A 14,843-nucleotide genomic window follows, 5' to 3' on the forward strand; every position below is an offset into this window, starting at 1 on the left:
GAAAATAAGTAGCTACCTCCTAGACACAGACTACCATTATACAGGGATTTTTCCTGAACTCTACATCTAAACTCAATTCAATTATACAAATCTTTTCTTCAATTAACCAGAATGTTTTCAGTCTCTATTCTCCTGTTAATATCCTGCATATTAAGAGTAAATAACCAACTGAAAGACCGTAGACTATTTGCCTATATTAGACCAATGAAAACAAGCTGTATGATCCGACAAATAACACTGAGGGGAAATTTGAACTAAATGATAATTCATTAATGAAGGTAAAAGTAATTTAAAAATAATTACTGAGGAGCATAAGATTATCATTAGGAGTGCAACTGTAATTATTGCTATTTAATTATGCATGCATTTTGATAACTGTCTCATGTCTCCAGGCAATGTTCGTTACCATATTTTGCCGATTTTTAAAAAAATATAAAATACGTATCAAATGTGGAACTGTTGCCACAGAATATAACAACTTTAAAGGTTGAGTTTATACAAGACTGTTAACTGTGACAAGTTGATTTGTTTTTTCTATATTCATTCACAGGATGAGGGCTTTGCTGTTTAGGCAGCATTTATTGTCCATCCCTCATTCCCCAGAGGGCGGTTGAAAGCCAACCATATTGCTGTGGGTCTGGAGTCAAATGTAGGCCAGGCCAGGTAAGGATGGCACTAAAACAGAAGTTACTGGGCAAACTCAGCAGGTCTGGAAGAATCTGTGAAGAGAAATCAGAATTAATGGGTTGAGTGACACTCAACCCAAAACATTAACTCTAACTTCTCTTCAAAGATGCTGTCAGACCTGCTGAGCTTTTCCAGCAACTTCTGTTTTTGTTTCTGATTTACAGCATCCACAATTTGTTTGGTTCCTAATCAGGTAAGAATGGCAGCTTCCTTCCTGAAAGGACATTAGTGAACCAGGTGATTTTTTTCCAACCTTTGGCAATGAATTTGTGGTCATCATTAGATTCTTAATCCAAGATATTTATTGAATTCAAATTCCACCATCTGTCTTAGCAGAATTTGAACCCGGGCTCCCAGAACTTTATCTGGGTCTGTGGATTAACAGTCCAGCGATAATACCATTAGGCCATCATCTCCCTGATTTCTTTCTTAGAAAGGATGTTTTTAAAAAACATGAATATGGGCATTGCTGGCTATGCCCAGCATTTATTGCCCATCCTAGAGGGCGATTAAGAGTCAACCATATTGCTGTGGGTCTGGAGTCACAGGTAGGCCAGACCAGGTAAGGATGGCACTTTTCTTTCCTTTAGAGACATCAGTAAACCAGATGGGTTTTCATAACAATTGGCATGGTTGTCATTAAACAAGGTTTTTTTAAAATTCCAGATTTTAATGCAATTTAAGTTTTGCCATCCATCATGGCGGGACTCAAACCTACATCCTCAGAACGTTAGCCTGGGGAGTGGGGCTAGAATACTAGTCCAGTGACATTACCATAATTAAGTCTTGTGACTTAATTAACATTCTGATGATCTGGAATACTTTTAGTTTCTAATTGTTCAAATTTTTCAATGTAATTCACAAACTCAGATCCACCAGAGAGAGTATAAATTCTCACACTATGAGACTCACTAGAGATAAATACATATATTGTTCATGAAGATGTGTTACCAGAAATATGAATTGATAATATCAATATAAGTGAGTTTTATTGGAAAAACACTTCACAAACCAAAACACAACACTGACTGCAGTTCTAACAATGCTTCATTTGCAAGGGTCAGTCTCTTGGATGGAGATTCCAAGTCCTTCACTTTCAGAACCACTTTCTGAGAGAGGTCACATGAATCAGCTCATGGTTGAAATAAAGTTATTGGAATTAAATCCAGGGAGTTTCACCCCGAGGTCATCTCTGTAGGAGTTCCTCAGGGTCATGTCCTAGGGCCAGCCATCTTCAGCTACTTCACCAATGACCCTTCATAAGGTCGGAAGTGGGAATGTTTGCTGATGACTGCACAATCTTCAGCACCATTCAGAACTTCTAAGGCATTGAAACAGCTGGTTTCCATATACAGCGAGCACTGGACAACATACGGGCTTGCGCTGACAAATGGGAAGTGGCAATCATGACACACAGTGCCAGCCTATGACCAATAAGAGAGAATTGAACCCTATACAGCTCTGGTTAGACCACACATGGAATAGTGTGTTCAGTTTTGGATGCCTTATTATAGGAAGGATGTGGAAGCTTTAGAGAGGGCACAGAGGAGATTTATCAGGATGCTGCCTGGGCTGGAGGGCATGTCTTATGAAGAAACGTTGAGGGATCTAGGGCTTTTTTCATTTGAGAGAAGAAGAATGAGAAGTACAAGACAATAAGAGGCATAGATAGACTGAATAGTCGGAAACTTTTTCCCCAGGCAGAAATAGCTACCACAAAGGGGCATAATTTTAAGGTGATTGGAGGAAGGTTTAGGGGAGATGACAGAGGTCAGTTCTTTACACAGAGAGTGGTGGGTGTGTGAAATGCAATGTCAGCAGTGGTTATAGACATTAGGGACATTTAAGTGACTCTTGGTTAGACATATGGAGTAAAATGAAGGGTATGTTGATTAATTTTAGAGTAGGATAAAAGTCTGACACAACGTCAAGGGCTGAAGGGACTGTACTGTACTATGTTCTGAGTTCTATGAGCCACAATCCCTTGGCATTCAATGACATTGCCCTCGCTGAATCCACCACATACCAAAACCTCATGGGATCAGGTGGGCTTTACCATTGAACAAAGTCAGCCAGTTAAATACTGTAGCTACAAGTATAAATTAGAGGCTGGGAAGTGTGCATTAATTAACTCACCTCCTGTCTCCCTACCCACCCTCTCTAAGGAATGGTCAAGGGTTTGACAGAATACTCCCACTTGCTCGAATAGTGGCAACACCAACAACACTCGCAACCCTCCACATCATTCAGGAGAAAGCAGCCTGCTTCGTCAGCATCCCATCCACTATTGTCAGCTTTCACTCCCTCCACCACTGACTCTCTGCAGCAGCAGTGTCTAACATCTACAGGATGCACAGCACAACTCCTTGGACAGCATCTTCCAAACCTGTGGCCTCTAGCACAAAGGAGGACAAGGGCAACAGATACATGGGAATGCCACCAACTGCAAGCTCCTCTCCAAGCCACTCACCATCGTCACACAGATGTATACTACTGTTCCTTCACATTTGTTGGTCAGACTCTTGGAACACCCTTCCTAATAGGTGTCTATACTCCAAGGTCTAAAGCAGTTGAACACACATGTGCAACCACCATGTTTTTTTAGGGCAGTTAGTTGTAGGGCACCCACATTCTATGAACAAATAATGAAAAAATGGTGACCGTGCATTATAAATTCTTAAGAATTAGGAGCAGAATTTGGAGCTGAATCGAGTCTGCTCCTCCATTCAGTCATGGCTGACACACTCCTCACCCCAATTTCCCTGCCTTCTCTCTGTATGTCTTCAACCCATTACCAATTAAACATCTGTCCAACCACTCCTTAAATTTACTCACTGTCCCAGCATCCACTGCACTTTGGGGGTTGCAAATTCCACACATTCTTGACCCTTTGGGAGAAGTAGTTTCTCCTCAGCTGTTTTAAATTTGCTATTCCTTACCCTAAGACTATCACCTCTCATCCTAGAATGCCCCACAAGAGGAAGCATCCACTCCATGTCCATTTTATCCACACCTTTTATCATCTTGAATACTTCAATTTGATCTCACCTCATTCTTCTAAATTCCAGAGAGAAAAGAAACTGTTCATAGAATTAGAGAATCCCTACAGTATGGAAACAGGCCATTTAGCCCAACAAGTCCATACTGATCCTCCGAAGAGTAACCCACCCAGACCCATTCCCCAACCCTATTACTTTACATTTACCCCTGACTAATGCATCTAGCCTGCACATCCCTGAACACTCTGGGAAATCTTAGCATTGCCAATTCACCTAACCTGCAGATCATTGGACTGTGGGAGGAAACCAGAGTTCCCGGTGGAAATTTAAACAACCCTTTCATCTGTGGGATCAATCTAGTGAACTTCCTCTGAGCTGCCTCCAATGCCAGTCCATCTTTCCTCAAATAAAGGGATCAAAACTGTACACAATACTCCAGGTCTGGTCTCATCAATACCTTGTATAGTTGCAACAATAATTCCTTACATTTATATTCAGTTCCTTTAGCTATAAAGGCCAACATTCCATTTGCTTTCTTTATTAACTGGGTACCTGCATGCTACTTTTCTGTGACTCATGGATGATTAGAGTTAAGAAGAATGCAAGTTGATCTTACTGAAACATGTAAGGTTCTGAGGAGAACTTGCTCAGTTAGATGATGAAAGAATATTTCCCTTTGTGGGAGACACTAAACTAGGAAGCATAGTTCAAGGTGCCTCAGATTTAAGGAGGAGATGAGAACTTTTTTTCTTTCAGATGGTCATTCGTCTCTTCACCAGAACATGGTGGAGGGTGGAGCAGTGATTAGTTTTGAGGCTGAGTTAGATTTCTAATTGACAAAGGGAGGCAAAAGGACAGGAAAGTAGTCTTGAGGTCACAGTTAGATCAGGCATCTAACTGGTCTTATGAAATGATTCGGCAGACTTGAGGGGCTAAATGGCCTACTTCTGATCTGTATTCATATGTACATTATATGTATAGGCTATCGTTATATAGGAGAAACTTGAATATTACATTCGGTAAGATGGCAAAGTGACTCTGACACTGGACCGGTAATCCAGAGACATTGTTTGGCTTTCCACTTCTGGTACTTGGGATTCTACCGGTCAAACTTTCAAGACTGTTCAACTTGAGAAATGTTTCCAATCAAGTAAAAACAGTGGTTTCTTTTGGTACAGCTTTAACACCATGGGGTTAAGTCTGATACCACTCATGCAACCAGAACAGACTCTGAACTCACTGTATGTCAGTTACATTTGGATCAGGGACAATCCAGGTTTAATATTCTGCTTGAATCTAGAGTTAACACTGACCATATCCTCCTGAAATTGCAGCTGGTCACCTCACTGTGGCTCTACTTTCCTTATGGATCAGCTATGGAAATCTTCTGCAGGTCTGTCGTAAGTGGACTTTTGAATGTTTTCTGGCCTCTTCCCTACTGTGTCCAGCTTCCAATAGACTACCTTCAGGTTGTAAGTTTGTTCATTGAGCTGGTAGGTTTGTTTTCATGAGATTAAACCTGCCAGCTCAGCAAGCAAACTTACAACCTGAACCTCAACCTGAGCTACAAATCTTCTCAAAAATCACATAGACCACCTTGTTGTAAGGGTCGGGCTGCAAGTTATTCACCCTGTGGGACTAGCTACTGAGAATTCTGAATGTTAATAGAAGCTAGTTCACTGTAAACTCTTGTGCAACATCACACTATGTCTGACTGTGTCCAAGACCATGGTCAGGTCTCCTTTTCCATTTGATTGCTGATGTCATCACAGTGGGCGATGTTACTCGCAGTCTTGCTGATATTAATCCTTCCAGACTACGGTTAGCTGCATTAAAAATGCTACACTAATACAAATTATAACTGATGATCAAAAGCTGTCCTTAGCTTTCCTGACTGAATGATTTCCCTACACCTTCCTCCTTCCAGCTGTTTGATGGTAAGCTCATCTATCAATCTGCCGAGCCCCGTTCCAGTTCTCAGCACCAGAAGGCTGAATAATTCAATTTACAACAAAAGTGAAGGCAGCACAGCCTTCATATTGTCTGCATCTCCCCCTGCCTCAGAACTCCCAATCCTTCCCAATCCCACCACTGACCCATCCCCACTTCTGGTACTTGGGATTCTACCGGTCAAACTTCCAAGACTGCTTAACTTGAGAAATGTTTCCAATCAAGTAAAAACCGTGGTTTATTTTGGGACAGCTTTAACACCATGGGGTTAAGTCTGATACCACTCACGCAACCAGAACAGATTCTGAACTCACTGTATGTCAGTTACATTTGGATCAGCAACAATCCAGGTTTAATATTCTGCATTAAAGCTAAATCTGCTCAGGTTCTGGCAGAATGATGGAGCCACATGGCATTGGATGAGGCCATTTGACCAGGTGTGACTATCCTGGGTCTTTGACTGATCCATTCAGCTGGATTCCCTTCCTCCCATAGTCCTGCAAATTTTCCTTTTCAAATAGACATTAAGCAGAGTTTTGTCACTATTGCTTCAGCCAATTAATTGGACGTGGGATGGGTCTTAAAACACGACTTACAGGAAAGAGGATCTATAATTACAGAAATCTATTTGCTCAGCAAGTCAAATTGAACCTCTGAGAGCTACCGCAAACAAAGCTCAGGACTGAAACCACAGCAAAGTCTCCCAAACACGGCAGGGTTATTTCTCTGGCAGAGTGCAGTTTGTAGGGCACAGTTATATCCGTTAAAACATTGAATGAATCCCAATCACATTGCAATGTGGCATTGCTGGATGAATGGCCAAATCACTTTCATTCTGATTGTAATTTGTGGTGTCGCTATATTTATACCATTTTATGTTCAGTGGTTTACAAGTGTAGGAGAAAGTGAGGACTGCAGATGCTGGAGATCAGAGTCGAGAAGGTGGTGCTGGGAAAGCACAACAGGTCAGGCAGCATCCAAGAAAGGGGAGAGTCGACATTTTGGGCGTAAGCCCTTCATCAAGAATTTATAAGTGCATCCACGTTGTCCCCCAGTACAACCTTATAAACAGGAAAGGGACAGAAATTCATTCTGGCTCTAAGTATGTTGGTCTAGCCCATCCCAGACAGTTGTGCTTACAGCGTCTAGCGGATTCTCGGGTGAGCTCCAGGTGGTAGACAGACAGACGGTTGGGCCCTCCGCACATGTTGCTCTTCTCACCTTTACACTCCATGCTGCACTCGGAGTCGCTCGTGTTCCGGGCCTGTATCTTATGTCCACAATAACACTCTGCTCCAAACTCCAGGCCTGCGTATTGATAGCCCCTGGGGAGGTAAGCCAGAGAAACAGTTATATCTGGAACAGATTCTGGGGTGGGATTTGAGCCCACAACCACATGATTGGGAGTCATGTATGAGAACCACTGAGCCACAGGTGGCTATGATATGCTTCAGCTATCAAAAGGAAAGAGAAGAGTCATTGATCTTTACCTTTTATTATAATCCAGTCTCTTTGCAGGAGAGTCCATTTTTCCAAGACATCACATAAATGTTACTCTTGTGTTGTGACACAAAATGAATTTATCTTCAGTTTCTAATTAGCAAACCCTCCAGGTTTTATAAAGCGAAGGAAGTTGCACAGACACTTTTAAAAAGCCTGAACTAGAGTCTTGCCATGTTTTTGGGAAGGGTGTGAGTGTCTGCATTGAGTAGGAGAGGATTAGTTTGAGATGAGGGACTTTAGATGCAATGTTGGATTGAGGAAGCTGGGGTCGAACTTGTCGTTGGAAAGGAAATTGATGATCTTGAGTAAAATCGTAACAATGCTTCAGGAGAACAATTTCACTTAATTATGACACAGAGTTTTAATTAAACCACTGCACTTAGTGACCAGTGACAGGAATCATCTCCAAATGGGAGAACCCTTACCCTGTAAAAATGTGACTTGAGCCTCATTGCATCATGTGACATTCTTGTCTACATCACCACCCCACCTCAGAGACTGTCTGAATGCAGCGGGCACACAATGCTAAGTTGCATAGGCCACTGGCACAAGGTGCCTTCTGCCAGAGTCATCTCACCACCATGAGTTAACATAACAGAGTATCCCAAGAGATTACACTTTTGATATTTCTTTGCTATCCAAGATAAATCTTGGAAATGTCCATGTTTGAGACACCAAAAAGTTGAAATTAAGCTTGGTGCTCTTCGTTCCTCATAAGCACTGCATAGTCAATCAAGTGGTGCATCATTTGTCTGTGCTGTAATCACGGTCTGATAGAATGTTAGTGGGTTGCTACACCAATCTACTACTGGCTTCACATTATTGTATTAAAGAATCATATAGCTCCACATTTCAGCACTGCACCTTCCCTAACATACAAACATGCAGAGGCACATGCGAATTTCAGAAAAATAATATGCATTGGCACTGAACATGTGCATTTGCAACATGGTTTGAGAGATGTTCTCATTTCAGGAAGACAATCATGCAATAATTGTTGAAACAAAGGATCAGAGTCTGGTGCTGTGAATAATTTTCCACGTCACAAATCCAACACCTGAGATTAAATGTAAACCCAATGTGTGGACATCACTGCTGTAACAAAAGGCCGCAGAGTTATTTAGGAAACAGAAGGAGGCTATTTGGCCCATCAAGTTAATGTCAGAACAGCAATCTGGGGCATTGGACTGAACACAGCCTTCTTCCCTTTCTTTATTATCAGTCAATGACAGAACATTGAAATATTAGAGAGGGTTTATTCATTAATGGATAGGTATGGACATATTGAAGTAGACAGCAGTAACAAAATAGAAACAGTCCATTTTCCGCCCAAGTTATCTGTGTTGCGTGTTACCCTCAATATGAGAAAATGGTTCAAATTTTGTATCTGTATTGTTTCAACACTTATTTATTGAATGGCACATTATGAGGACAACTACCTGCTCGTTTCCATCTTGGTCCCGTACTCCTTAGACACTTGCCACTATAGAGACCTCAGGTTTGAAGTTCTTAATGGACTCCATATCTCAACAACTTGTTGCAGGGAGAAAATTCCAGATTGCCACTACTCTTAGCTTGCAGGAGTGCTCTTTGACATCAGCTATGAAAAGTCTGGCTCTACTTTTATGGAAAAACTCATTGCTTTAGAATTGGGTAATGGAGGAAATCAGTTCTATCTATCTATTTAGGCCTGTTAATCTGTGGGGAACTGTACACTAGCAACCAAGGAAGAGTAGAACTGTAAAGTATCCTTATGTTCAATTACCAGTTATAACTGGAGAGATCATTAAATAAAGTGAAATTCATAAGTTGAACTCTGCAACCCTACCTTTCAGCACAGTTGTCCTGGCAACGAAATACTGTCATCTTTCTGTAGTCAAAGAATGCTGTTCCCCTCAAGGCTCTCTGCTTGGTGTTATCAAAATAACAACCGATATATTTGGCTGGGAACAGAAAAGAAAAGGCACACAATGTAACAATAGATAAAAATTCACAGTGTAGAAATTCATCAGATAGAGCCTGGGGCGAGAGGTTACTCCAGCTGCTTCACCATGAAACCGCCTCCTGTTTTCCAACAAATCAGGTAAAACCGACTGACTGCGATTCAGATAGAGGCTGTGGTACATGTGGACGTTTTAATTGCCTAACAGCAGAGGTGATGAATGTGAAAACTGCAGGGGTTTTCCATTGCTGAAACACTTGGGGGGAAGGGGGGGACGGGGGCAGGACGCGTGTTATCATTCAAAGGTCTGAAACTGTGCACAGCAAAGGGATTGTTAAAAAAAGGGAACAGCCAGGACTAGCATGTCATGCCCACGACCCATGAATGAATAATGCAAACAGTAACTTTTAATAAAGCAAGATATTTCCAGGTTGAATCCCCACTGGAATTTATTAGATTCTGACAATATCCAGGACACGACTGCGAGTGCAACAGATACATATTCTTCATTTTGTCTGATTATTTTCATCGATCATTTGTTAAAATATTGCAAGTAGTAAAGGCTGTTCATCGAGAATCACCCAATCAGATAACAAAGACTCTGTTTACTTTCCAATTGGTCTGGGAAGGCAGGAGCCAGAAAGTTTACTTGTCAGGCTCCATTGTTAATGGATACAATTTGTCGGATAGTTAAGAGAGGGACCAATAGATGTAAAATATCTGGATTCCCAAAAGGCATTTGATAAGGATCCATACAAAAAAATGGCATGATAAAAATCAAAACAACGGCACTTTTAAAAGGGAAAGGGACAGACAAAGGCAACACGTGGTCTGGTCAGTGCAGGAGAGAGACAGAGAGAGAGAGAAACCCACATTGCTAACTGACAGAGCAGTGAACCTGCACAGTTACTGCCTTTGCTGTTGAATTCATGTGTCGTTGGACATCAGAGTGCATTTGGGAAATTCACAACTGATCTTGGAGGAACCTATTTGGGAGAGGTCACAACATAGAAACAGAGAAGTGAATACTTTTAAGTATAGCCTTGCTGTAAATCTACAGTATTGAGTAGAGTGGTTTTTTTTCTTGATTATACGTTTTATTGAGATATGAATTTAAAAGGAGGTCCTCAAAGGTAGTAATATGTCACGGGATCCATTACTTCTTCATGAAAAGACTCGATTCCTCTGTGGAATTTTACCTGATTATATTATATTGTATAAGATTAAGCTTAACAACAATGATGCTATTAACTCGTTAAGTGTCATGGGATCCGTCTACTTCTTCATGAAAAGACTCGATTCCTCTGTGGAATTTTACCTGATTATATTATATTGTATAAGATTAAGCTTAACAGCAATGATGCTATTAACTCGTTAAGTGTCATGGGATCTGTCTACTTCTTCATGAAAAGACTCAATTCTTCTGTGGAATTTTACCTGATTATATTAGATTGTAGCAACAATGATACTATTAACTCTTTATTGTATTTTAGCCTAGCAACAATTAAGTATAACTATGACTATGTGGCAACTGCTCTCTACCAGCTACTTATCAGCTACTTATTGTTTTCTCAGCTAATTAAGTGTTTAACGCGACCTTTAAACAATGCTGACCGAGGCACAGTTTGAGATTCCAGTTCTTTAAACAAATGATGTAATTGCTTAACTTAGACTGTAAGGGATATAAAGCAGAGCTAAAACAGACAGAACTCACTCTTGTCTTGAAACACAGACAATGAGTCACCCAACCATCCTCTGAACCACCAGGCTTGCAGAAAAGACACATTTGTGCAAAATACGGACCGATCGGATGAAACATACGGACGGCTAAGAGCTTGCTGAAATACGCCTGCCTAAAAGATTCTCGGTTGAGGCACTGCATTCTAGCCTGAAGAAGATACAATCTGAACCAACTAGCTGATACACGCTAGTCTATGAAGATCCCATTTGGGACACTCAGGTATTAAGCTCTGCTTTTATCCTAGGTATCTTTTAAGAACATTCAAAAAGGCTGTAACGATTGTGATTAACTGAAAACATCTGATTGTGAGTATTCAACTTATTATATTGATAAATTTCTATTATATTTTACACCACACACTTCGTATTCGCCGAACCTTTATTTGATAAGATATGTTTACCTTTGTGTTGGTATGTTAAGTCTAGAACTTAGCTGAGAAGGCATTAGGATTGACTTAAAGTGAATCCCTCTCACTCCTAGGTGAAAGGATAAACTGAAGGGACCTAGAGACCTGCGATAAACCCAGCCGAGTTTGTAGCTATCAGGACCATACAGTCAATAGGGACCACTGGTAAACTTGACAGGTAACGGCCTCAGGTATATGCCCGAGGTACTGTAGTTTAATCCGGTAGTAACCCATACCTATTGAGGATATCCACCTGAATAACATAACAATTGGCGCCCAACGTGGGGCTCGAGAGATTGCACTATCTTGAACCTCACGGCGTAAATATTATCTTTGTCACCAAATAAACTCCTTCTGTAGGGATATAGCGAATAGTACAAAAAATAAAAGCCCCTCAAAAAGAAAAAGAAAATGGCCAATATACCTGCCTGTTATTTTAGAAATGATTGGGCAGAAATAGTCGCAGCAGGAAACGACAATATAGTCTCCCCACCTAACCTAAGAGGTCAGGAGGTAAGACTGAGGGCAGATGAGTCAGTCCTAGAAGGACTAAACAGACACAATGGAGAACCTATAGCAGCAAGACTCCGATACAGGTTCAGAATAGAATATGTAGATGGAACTCACCATCACTATGATGGATGCATACCAGCAGATGGAACTGGAAACCCCCTAGAACCAGCCCACCAGCATACCGCTGGCGTTCTACCAGCTCAACATACGGTAACAGTAATTAGAAGAGAAACAGACCTAAGGGGAAGAGAAGTACCGCTAGTACCAGGCATGTCAGAACATGCCTGGGCAGAAGATATAGCTCAGCAAATTATAGTGGCAGCAGACAGAGTGCTCCAAATACCCCAACTAAATAGAGTAGCAGCACAAGTCCTAGTGGCGCAACATGCTGTAGAAAAAGCTCGATGGCTAATCAATAATCCCAGGCCCGGACAAGCCGGACAAGCACCACAACCGGTAGCAGCCCGCCGTGTGTACGGTGATCCCTCACTGAAGAATTTTAAAATCTGCTTCCTAGACTTTCCCTCAGATGACAGAGCAGCAATAAAATATATAATTCAACATTTCGAAAAACTAAAAGCCTTCTTGGAAGGACTAACCCCCCAAGAAAATTCAGATTTATTTAAAGCCCTGGATTGTCCTGCTTTAGATCAGGAACCGCACACCACCATAAATCTAGTTACCATACTCCATGAAGCCCACAACCGGGTATATGGAACCCAAAGAGCAGAAGCAGCCAACAAGATATTCAAAACACTCCTGGAATCAGGGAGAACAATGCTCCAGGTAGCACAATCCGCTGAAGATCTAGAAATAAACTATGTCCAAGTCAGGTCGCAATTATTCAGACAATTCCAGAATGAAGGCCATGCAAACAGGCTCAGGGAAGCCACAAACAGAGCACTAGGACAGGGACAAAACCCATGGCAAGTATTCAGACAAGAATTAATCAACTTAGGAGAAGTCCTCAATCTATCCCTAGATAGAATAGGAAAACAAAATCCCCACGGACCTCAACCAGAAGCCAAGGAAAGGAAATCAGAAAAACCTAAATCAGAAACCCAGAAATCCAAGGCGCAAGGACGCCAACAAAACCAAAGAAAACCATGGACATGCCGACCCCAATATGAACCATTGGTTCAGGTAGTGGAAAAAGTCCAACCCAGAAACCAGGGACCTCCCCGACAGCAGCTACCTCCTAGACCAATTCCAGGAGTAAGTCCAAACTATTTAGGGAGAAACCCCATTCCGAATTATCAAGACCCAAGAGCTAGAGGGGGATACCAACCTCCACTACAGCCAGCCCAGCAACCACAACAACCTCGGGAATATAGGCCACCCCAACAAAATTTTAGACCTAGGCCTCCAAATGGACAAGTTCAACAAGAACGATACAACCTGAGACCCAGAAACAGTCAGGGACAAGCAATAACCTCTGGATCAGCCAGAGTGCAAACACAAGGGGACGAAAGGAATACAGAAGGGCAAAGAATCCACCAGACAGGGATGGTGAGAAAACCCAGACAGACAGCAGCAGAACCATGCTACCCTCAAGAACAAGGAAAAATAGAGGGGTATAAACCCCACAGACAGCAATGGCTCACAATAATGCTAGACACAGGGGCAGAAATGTCATTAATGGACAAAAGTTTGGCAGAAAAACTAAACATACCAAAAGTAGGAACAGAACCTTATCAGGGCATAGGAGCACCTGTAAAATGGGCAGATGTAGGAAAAATCAAATTAATCCTAAAAAATGGAAAACAAATAGAGACTAAAGCTCTAATTATAGAAGGTCTAAAAGACCAGGGAGAACCAGTAATATTAGGATGGGAAGACATTAAAGGACACAAACTACTAGAACAAACAGAAGACAAAAGAACAGAAGACTTAAAAGAAATTTTAGATAAAGAAAGCAACCCCAAAATCAGAGCAAAAATAAAACACCTAGTGCAAACTCACTGGGAAATCTGGCAAAAAGACTCATACCATTGCGGTAATCTAAACATTGATCCCACTCCCACAGGAATGGGACACTTCAAAATCAAAAAGAAGTATGGCATCAACAAACCAGAGATAGCTAGGGAAATCCAAAAAGTCATAGAAAGACTTGAGGAACAGGGAGTCCTAATAGAAAAAGGATCCCCATACAATACACCCATAATTGGAATACCAAAGCCTGATAAGCCAGGAAAGTACAGACTTGTCTGTGACTACCGAGACTTGAATTCAGGATCAGTGCCCTTCTCGTCATACTTTAAAGGAGCTCAGACTACATTGAATACCTTAAGAAGGGAGAAATATAAAACTACCCTAGACTTATCAAATGGATTTTGGAGTCATCCAATCCCAAAAGAAGAGTGGCCATATACAGCCATAACAGACACCCTAGGGAGACAATTAGTTTGGACCAGACTCCCTCAGGGATACCTAAACAGCCCAGTAATATTTTCTGCAGAAGTCAGAAAAACAGTACAAAACTTAGCTCCGCCAGGACAAATAGAATGCTATGTAGATGATATTTATATCACTCATGGTGACCTAGAAGAACATTTTGCCTGCCTACATAGAATAATGGAACACCTGTACCATAAGGGATATATAATTGGACTAGCAAAATCCCAGATCGCCAGAGAAAATGTAAAATACTTAGGAGTGGAACTAACCAATGAAGGAAAAGGACTAACTGAAGAATACAGTGAAAAAATAGCTGATATTCAACCTCCTACCAAAATTAAAGAATTACAAGCAATATTAGGCCTATGTAACTATGCCAGAGACTTTGTCCCAGGATATGCAGAAATATCTAAACCCCTGTACAAAAAACTAACCGAGAAAGTATTCTCATGGACTGAAGAAGATCAAAATAACCTAAATGAACTAATCAACCAATTAAATAAAGCAGAAAACATGGGAAAGCATGAACCAGGGAAAGACATTACACTAGAAGTAATTATAGGGCAAGAAAGTGCCACCGTAAGAGTAACCAGTCAAGGACAGAACAAACCCTTCCAATATATCTCTTTAAACTTTACAGAAACAGAGAGGAAATACCCAAAAATAGAAAAAACATGGGTAGCCATAACTAGAGCAGTGGAACCC

General features: G+C 41.2%; 1 protein-coding gene across 1 annotated transcript in view; it reads right to left on the reverse strand.

Annotated features, from left to right (window-relative positions):
- The window catches only part of wscd2 (WSC domain containing 2), a 307,700-nt gene that overhangs the window by 118,175 nt on the left and 174,682 nt on the right, over positions 1–14,843 (reverse strand). The window contains exons 2-3 of the mRNA XM_060843467.1: positions 8,968–9,082; positions 6,777–6,961 (exon numbers count right to left, since the gene is read on the reverse strand). Coding sequence (XP_060699450.1) covers positions 6,777–6,961; positions 8,968–9,082 — 300 coding nt within the window. The remainder of the gene's footprint in view (positions 1–6,776; positions 6,962–8,967; positions 9,083–14,843) is intronic.

This window comes from Hemiscyllium ocellatum, chromosome 24, assembly GCF_020745735.1.
Source record: "Hemiscyllium ocellatum isolate sHemOce1 chromosome 24, sHemOce1.pat.X.cur, whole genome shotgun sequence".
Classification (NCBI taxonomy): Eukaryota; Metazoa; Chordata; class Chondrichthyes; order Orectolobiformes; family Hemiscylliidae; genus Hemiscyllium; species Hemiscyllium ocellatum.